Source organism: Lactuca serriola, chromosome 8 (assembly GCF_051521515.1).
Source record: "Lactuca serriola cultivar US96UC23 chromosome 8, Lser_US96UC23_V15, whole genome shotgun sequence".
Taxonomy (NCBI): domain Eukaryota; kingdom Viridiplantae; phylum Streptophyta; class Magnoliopsida; order Asterales; family Asteraceae; genus Lactuca; species Lactuca serriola.
In genome coordinates, this window is record NC_136415.1 from 129,674,768 (window position 1) to 129,682,703 (window position 7,936).

Here is a 7,936-nt window from a genome sequence, read left to right on the forward strand (position 1 = left end):
TGTGGAGGTGAACAAGATCAACTTCTATAGTGTGCTTGATGAAGACATTGAATTGGGGCAACCTGATCCGACAAACAATAATATAGAGGAACATGAAGACATTGAAGATGAACCTTTAGAAGTCTTAGATAATGATGTGTTTGAGTCATTTGCTAGTGAGTAGGAGCCTAGAAAGAAATTGTTAAAGTTCATTCTAAAACCAATTGCTTATTCATCTGGTAAGGTTCACACTAAAGCTTTTAAGATTGGTCAGACATTCAAGGAAAAGGAAAAGATCAGAGAAGTTATTGCCAACTACTCTGCAAAAGAAAGGATGGATCTACATTATGTAAAGAATGACAAGACAAGAATTAGGGTAAAGTGTAGGGGTATTGTTCCTTAATTAACCGGTGACAATAATAAGGGTAGGGGCAATTTAGTACTTTCCAAGAAAACAACGTGTCCATGGGTTTTTTATATACAGGGCAGATAAAAAAGAAGTTTGGATTGTCAAAACATACGAAGATTGTCATTCTTGTTTGCAAACAAGGACAGTGAGGTCTTGCTCATTTAAGTTTCTATCTAACAACATACATCAAGTTGAAAGTAACCCGAAGATCCCTACACATGCTTTACAGGAGGACTTAGTACAGAGGTATTCACTTTCGATATCAAAGATGAAAGTATTCCGGGCCAAAGCTATGGCAAAACAATTTGTTTATGGTGATTATGAAAAACAATATGGTATTTTGAGAGAATATGCCATGGAATTGCAGTCAAAGAATCCAAGAACAACTGTGAAGATAGATGTGGAAAATGAACCGAACTTGTGTTCTAAAACAAGGATCTTCAAACGTGTATATATATATATATATATATATATATATATATATATATATGCTTAGGTCCATTGAAGGAGGGATTTTCTTGGATTTGATGGTATGTTTTTTAAGGGTCCATTTCCTAGACAAATCCTCACTGCAGTTGGGCTTGATTCGAACAATGGCATTTGCCCAGTTGCATATGCCATTGTAGAAACTGAAAATATTAACATTTGGACATGGTTTTTGGAACACTTAGGTGATGACTTAGATTTGAATTATTCATCTAACTTCACATTCATTTCAGATCGGCAAAAGGTACCCTCTAACTTCAACAAATTTTACTTTTTTTTTTAATTTCATTTACTAACTTATTTTAATTTTACTCACAGGGAATCTTGGCTGCTATAGAGAAGCTATTCCCATCAGTTGAGCAAAGGTTTAGTTTAAGACATGTGTATGACAACATGAAATTGAAACACAAATGAGATGAATTGAGGGAAGCAGTATGGTGTATAGAAAAGTATACAACATACCAAAATTTAATAGGGTATGGAGAAACCGAAAAAACTTAACCCAGAAGCACATGAGTGGTTAAGTAAAATTCCTGCAGAACATTGTGCAAGATCCCATTTCTCTGGTAAGTATCATACTCTTTTCACTAACATATTTCATAACTAATTTCACTAATTAATTGTTTGGTTTTATACATAGGAAGGGCATTGACTGATAGTTTGACAAATAACTTGTGTGAGGTATTTAACTCCAAGTTAGATGAGGTTAGGGACAAACCTATAATCACTTGTTTGGAATTTATTAGAGAATACCTCACAAAGAGAATAGTAAATGTTCATAAAGTGCTAGACAAATGTAAATGTTCTCTAAGTACAACTGCAACAACAATCTTAGAAAACAATAAGACCGAGGCAAATAAGATGAGGGTTCTATTCAGTGGAGCTGATAAATATCAAGTGACTGGTCTATGGATGGAGCAGTATGTTGTGAACTTGAAAGAGAGGAGTTGCACTTGCAGGAAATGGGACATTACAGGTATTCCATGCCAGCATGCTATTGCTGCAATGTATGATAAGATGCAGAATGGGTCAGAATGTGGAGACCCTGAGGCTTGGGTGAGCAAATGTTACTGGCTTAGTACATAGAATGTTATGTACCAACACACAATTAACCCAATAATTGGAAGGAGCATGTGGCCTAGATCTGATTGTCCAACAACCCTTTTCCCAACCAAACATCACAAACAGGTTTGTTGTTACATGTTTTGCATAATTTAATTTGAAACTATTTACTAAACTTGTTGATATGTAACCATATAAATTTGTTTATAGGTTGGCAGGCCAAAGAAAAAAAGGAAGAGGGCAGCCAATGAGCCAACTCAAAGTACCAATTTAAGTAGGAAATATTTGACAGTCACTTGCAACAAATGCCACAACAAAGGTCACAATGCCAGGACATGCAAGGGGCAGGGAGGTCCTAGTGAAGCTGGAAAGGAGAGTGGACAGAAGAAGGGGAAAGATGTTGTAGTTTAGTTTGTAGTTTCAAGTATGCTTTTGCTATAATGTTTAAGTAGAGTTAGAACATGTTTACTAAGTTTGGTTATGGTATGTTTGTAGAAACAAATACTTTTGATAGGTATTTTGGGTAATGTATGTATGTAACATGATATTGCACTTACATGCATTATGGTTGATGGTATTTTGCTCTGCTATGTTTGAACTAGTACACTTTCAATTTTGGTAATGCCACTTTGGTAACTAGTTTTTTGGTTATGTTATTGCACATTAATAATCAACATTACACTTGCATGCAATCAAATTGACAATTTGCTTCCTTGCTAATACCAGTTCACATTAAAACTAAACATCAAACTTACATTACATATAATATCCATTACATTTTCTTGTCCCAACATTACATACAATCACAGGGAAAATCCTTCAAAAGCTATAACAAAAATGGGACCAAAACATAGATTCCAAGTCACAGATTCCCCCCCAAAAGCTTCTTGATTTTTTACTTGAAAATGTAACACACCATGAAAAACAACCAACTCAGACAAAGTAACCATTTCACCATCATCAATGTTGCTTCGAGATTGTTTCTTCCACGCATCAACCCCGGAATCACAACAGTTGACCTAGGGCACATGGGAGGGTTGAACCATCCAAAAAAGCTGCATTTTCCTCCTAACCTTGAGCATGACCAAAATCGACGACCTGGGTTCAAATCAGTCCACGATGTCACCAAAATCGGCGGCCTTCCACAATGGCATATCACCATCTTCTTCAACTTTGGAATAGAATTTGAGTGGGGAGGGAAGAACAAAGGTAAGGAACGAGAAGTAGAAGGCAACAAGGTGGGGCTTACATTATATACTCTGATGCACAACAATATGAAAAGACAAAATTACCCCTGCACCAACGGTTCAAAAGTGACGGGGTTAGGTTCAAGGACCAATCGCGCAATGAACTGAAACCTTAAGGACCATTCGCGTGACTTTTAGCTAGGAAGTCGTCAAAGTACGATATTATATAAACCACAGGGACCAATTGTGAAATTTTGTCAAAATTGTATATCACAGGGACCAAAACTGTAATTTACTAAAAAAGAAAACAAAACTGAATTCCGGGTCTTGCAAAAACCCGCTCCATATTTTCGTTCCTTTCAGCATACGCATTAATTTGGCGCCTGGTGATCCTTTCAAATGCAATTCTTGCTTCCCCTTTAGCTTCGGCACCATTTCACTCATTTGGGGTCTTGGGGAGCACAGTTCTTCGTCTGATCCCAAATTGATCATAGCCATGGAGCAGAGGCAGAGAAACCAGAAGATGGCTCACCAAGAAGACCAAGAACAGCAGCAGGATGAACAATCAGAAGAAATGCAGCATGGCCCTTTTCCAGTCGAACAACTTCAGGCATGTCATCATCCATTTAATCCGATCTGTAGTTTCGTAACTTATTCTTGATCAAAATAGGGTTCTTGTAGTGGGTTTCTTTCAACTTCTTTAGTGGTGTGTTTCCTCCAAAGTACTCTGCGAAAAATAAGGGTTTACTTATCAAAATTACTAAATGGATATTCGAATTTATTCCGATCCATTTTTTATTCTGTAAAAGACTGTCTTCTGTTTTATATCGAAACCGGGTTTTTATCTTTTTCTCTTATCTTTTGAAGTATGATTCTTCTGATGCTAGGGCTTTGATTATATCTTGTGTTTCTTGACGGGTTTTTTCAAGATTTAGCTCAAACTAGGGTTCTTGTAGTGGGTTTCTTTCAACTTTTTTAGTGGTGTGTTTCCCCTAAAACACTCTTCGAAAAAAAAGGGTTTGCTTATTGAAATTACTAAATGGGTATTAGAGTTTGTTCCGATCCCTTTTTATCCTTTATACAACTGTTTTTGTTTTATCTAGAAATAGGGTTTTTATCTTTTCTCTTATCTTTTCACATATGATTCTTCTGATGCTAGGAATTTGATTATATCTTGTGTTTTTTGATGGATTTTTCAAGATTTAGCTAAATTGGCCAATTCCCATTCCTGGGGTTCCGATAAAGTTCAAAACCCACAATAACATTTCGGGGGTTTTACCAATTTTGGCTAAAAACCGACGTTGATAGTATTTTAGTCTTCAGAAGCTAACTTTAAACTTCAATTAAACCCTAAAGGCATCTGGAATCGCTGCCATTGATGTAAAGAAGCTGAAAGACGCTGGTTTATGTACAGTTGAATCTGTAGCATACTCTCCTCGGAAGGAGCTTCTGCAAATCAAAGGAATTAGTGAAGCTAAAGTTGACAAAATTATCGAGGCAGGTATGTCATGACACTCATTTTGTTCTTGTGATGTACTTTCCCTTTCCCTTTTCCTTTCCTTTCAATCTTTAGATTCCTACAATCTTGAAGCTTAATATTCTTTCATTATTCATTTCTACAGCTTCCAAATTGGTCCCTTTGGGTTTCACTAGTGCAGGCCAACTCCATCAACAAAGGCTTGAAATAATCCAAATATCTTCAGGGTCAAGAGAGCTTGACAAGATTTTAGATGGTACATACCATTCAAACTTGTAATTTATCAAAGAAGCAACATTATTTAGAAAGTACCTTTTTTTTTTTTTTTTTTCTATGAAGCTATGGCTCTAAACATTGCATTATCTTTCTTTAACAGGAGGAATCGAGACTGGATCTATTACTGAGCTATATGGTGAATTTCGGTCTGGAAAGACTCAGCTTTGTCACACTTTATGTGTAACTTGCCAAGTATGAATGTATTTTTGATTTGAAACCTTTTTTTTTTTTTGAATTTCTTTTTCTGTAAACATGCTAACTTTTACAGTTTTACTTTTGAACTTTCAGCTTCCATTAGATCAAGGTGGTGGTGAGGGGAAAGCAATGTACATTGATGCTGAAGGTACCTTCAGGCCACAAAGACTCTTACAGATAGCTGACAGGTTGTGCAAAGTTTCCTCACTATCATTGTGTTTCAATTATTTTTTAACCCTTGTTAAGTCCTTAATGGATAAAGTGGATGAATGGGTAGTGATGTATGTCTGGATAAAGTTTTGTATACATAAAGTCTTTCTTTTCTGAACTGAATAAACCATCTGAAGATTAAGTAAAAAAGAAACAGCCCTTTAGTTTTTGTACATTTATCTTATCATGCCGCATGTTGCAGGTTTGGGTTGAATGGTAATGATGTATTGGAGAATGTAGCATATGCACGAGCATACAACACAGATCATCAATCAAGACTCTTGCTTGAAGCTGCTTCAATGATGGTCGAAACCAGGTTTTTTTTTTTCATCAACAAATCTGTATTGTATTCTAATAAGATTATAATATTAAAAAAAAAAAGAAGAGTTTATAAATATGTTTGTGTTTGAAGGTTTGCACTTATGATAGTGGACAGTGCAACTGCTCTTTATAGAACTGATTTCTCTGGTAGAGGCGAACTATCAGCCAGACAGATGCATCTTGCAAAGTTCTTGAGGAGCCTTCAGAAGTTGGCAGATGAGGTATTAATATTTTTATCAATATAAAATAAATTATGTCTGAATGCTAAACTATTTGTTTATTAGTTTGGTGTAGCTGTGGTGATCACTAATCAAGTTGTGGCCCAAGTAGATGGTTCAGCCATGTTTTCAGGGCCTCAAATTAAACCAATTGGTGGTAACATCATGGCTCATGCCTCTACAACAAGGTATGTGATAATTGATAATTCATATGTTGTTATTAATGGAAGTTAAGAAAGTTTGTTGCTATTGATGACTGAGTGACAGGCTGGCTTTGAGGAAAGGAAGGGGGGAAGAACGGATTTGCAAAGTGATTAGTTCCCCGTGTTTAGCTGAAGCTGAAGCTAGGTTTCAGATTTCTACAGAAGGTGTTAATGATGTCAAAGATTGAATTTGGCTATAAGCTTTGTTTTTGTGTTTTTCTGTTTTGAATTTTGTATCTTTGTGTCATATACAACACATGATGACAGTATGAAATACAAATACAAAATTTCCCTTTCTATCTCTATATTTTTTGCTTGAGAACATATTGTTAAGCTGGGTAATAAACCTATAGCAAGTTATGTTATTTTGACTAAAAACCAAAATGGTCTTGATCTAAGAAAGAACTTGTTATGACTATCACTTAAAGATTTTGATTATTTTGTTTCAAGTTTTTGCGACTTATTACATGCTTTAGAATCTGAAATCGTATGGATTTTTATTAGATATCAAAACAGATGTATCAGCTAATTTAATAGACAAAGTCCATCACTACCAACCAAACTAAAGTTGTCTTAAAGCGTATTTAGATGTTAATGATTGCCTAAACCGTTCATTTAAATAATACTTATTGGTTATAAAACATTGATGATTGATAATTAATCCCAATTTGTTTTGACCTACACTTAACAATTACTCATCTATTTCGTCCATTCAGCTCCTTTAATAATTTATGTAGGATATTATAATATCATGTTCTTGGAAGGTCTCAATCACAAACAAATTAGCAATATTTTATGAGACAATGAAGAATGGCCCCAAACGCCTCCAATTTGTTTCAACAACACCAATATATATTTATTTACAGAGAGACACAGACGCACATCCACATCCATATCCCATCCCATTTCAGCGACAGGCTGGCTGTGTAGATACTATATAAGAAACCAACTTCAATCCTCTATTTCTCTCTCATTAGATATCTCCACTCCCAAAACCCTCTGTTTTAGCTGGGTGGTTTCAGAATTCGGATAGATAATCAATGGCGAAAGGTGGAAAGCTAACCAAGATCAAATCGGTGCTGAAAAAGTGGCATTCATTTGGAAACGGGAAGCCACCTGGTGTGACGAAATCCAATTCCGATGAGGATGACTACCTGCAGCAGAACTTGACCCATTCGAATTCTCATGCTGTCTATGTAGGCAAATCACGGCGGCGCTACCTTATAAACTCCGATGTGGCCCAACACCCGTTGTTCCAAGAGCTTGTGGAACGTTCAGGTTCAGGCGATGGGGATACCAATGTGATGATTGAGTGCGAGGTTGTGTTGTTTGAACATCTGTTGTGGATGATCGAGAATGCAGATCCTCAACCTGACGCTTTGCATGAGCTTGTGGATTTTTACGCTTGCTGATAAATCGATGCTTTAATTTTATATTTTATATTTTATCTTCTTTGTTGATTCTTGGCAATTTGTACTTGAATTCATGTCCTACCATTTATTTTTGTTTTTCGACAACAAGCAGAGCAATCCAGAAATTCTTAAACGGTTATACCGTTTCATCTGTGGTATCCAGTATCGCAAAATCTATTTCCAAAATTTCCAAATTCTGAAAAGTTAATTCCAGTTTAACATAAATAACAATAAATCTAACATTTGTTATAATTTATAAACACGCAGTATATTAGATAAATTCTTATTAGTTTTTTAGTAACAGTTTCAAAAATAACTTTTTAAACATGCCCAAAGGCAAAAATACTTGTGTTTTTTCATAACAACCAACCTAAAAGTATCTCTAATGTGAGTTCTTTTCTATAGTTTTTACTATTTTTTTATTGACCATTTAAAACTATTAAAGTATACAACTTACATGTTTATTTTCATTGACCATTTTATATATATATATATATATAT

General features: G+C 35.3%; 3 protein-coding genes across 3 annotated transcripts; all 3 read left to right on the top strand.

The window, feature by feature from the left end:
• Positions 1–680: 680 nt before the first annotated feature.
• Positions 681–2,347, top strand: LOC145067394 (uncharacterized). The gene is made up of 6 exons (XM_079014547.1): positions 681–836; positions 933–1,118; positions 1,193–1,255; positions 1,350–1,440; positions 1,515–1,930; positions 2,147–2,347. The coding sequence occupies exons 1-6, from the start codon at positions 681–683 to the stop codon at positions 2,345–2,347; spliced, it is 1,113 nt and encodes a 370-aa protein (XP_078870673.1).
• A 1,157-nt stretch (positions 2,348–3,504) lies between these two features.
• Positions 3,505–6,320, top strand: RAD51 (RAS associated with diabetes protein 51). The gene is made up of 9 exons (XM_079017582.1): positions 3,505–3,733; positions 4,480–4,624; positions 4,746–4,856; positions 4,977–5,068; positions 5,165–5,259; positions 5,484–5,597; positions 5,694–5,823; positions 5,887–6,008; positions 6,088–6,320. The coding sequence occupies exons 1-9, from the start codon at positions 3,620–3,622 to the stop codon at positions 6,209–6,211; spliced, it is 1,047 nt and encodes a 348-aa protein (XP_078873708.1). The 5' UTR covers positions 3,505–3,619; the 3' UTR covers positions 6,212–6,320.
• Positions 6,321–6,924: 604 nt separating this feature from the next.
• Positions 6,925–7,638, top strand: LOC145068936 (auxin-responsive protein SAUR78-like). The gene has a single exon (XM_079015903.1). The coding sequence runs from the start codon at positions 7,064–7,066 to the stop codon at positions 7,433–7,435; it is 372 nt and encodes a 123-aa protein (XP_078872029.1). The 5' UTR covers positions 6,925–7,063; the 3' UTR covers positions 7,436–7,638.
• Positions 7,639–7,936: the final 298 nt, after the last annotated feature.

Bases quoted from the DNA above. Each gene is read 5' to 3' on its own strand.
- LOC145068936 (XM_079015903.1), top strand. From the start codon at position 7,064: ATGGCGAAAGGTGGAAAGCTAACCAAGATCAAATCGGTGCTGAAAAAG.
- RAD51 (XM_079017582.1), top strand. From the start codon at position 3,620: ATGGAGCAGAGGCAGAGAAACCAGAAGATGGCTCACCAAGAAGACCAA. The intron at 3,734-4,479 runs GCATGTCATCAT...TAAACCCTAAAG, and splicing joins TTCCAGTCGAACAACTTCAG to GCATCTGGAATCGCTGCCAT. The intron at 6,009-6,087 runs GTATGTGATAAT...ACTGAGTGACAG, and splicing joins GCTCATGCCTCTACAACAAG to GCTGGCTTTGAGGAAAGGAA.
- LOC145067394 (XM_079014547.1), top strand. From the start codon at position 681: ATGGCAAAACAATTTGTTTATGGTGATTATGAAAAACAATATGGTATT. The intron at 1,119-1,192 runs GTACCCTCTAAC...TTTTACTCACAG, and splicing joins TCATTTCAGATCGGCAAAAG to GGAATCTTGGCTGCTATAGA. The intron at 1,441-1,514 runs GTAAGTATCATA...TTTTATACATAG, and splicing joins TGCAAGATCCCATTTCTCTG to GAAGGGCATTGACTGATAGT.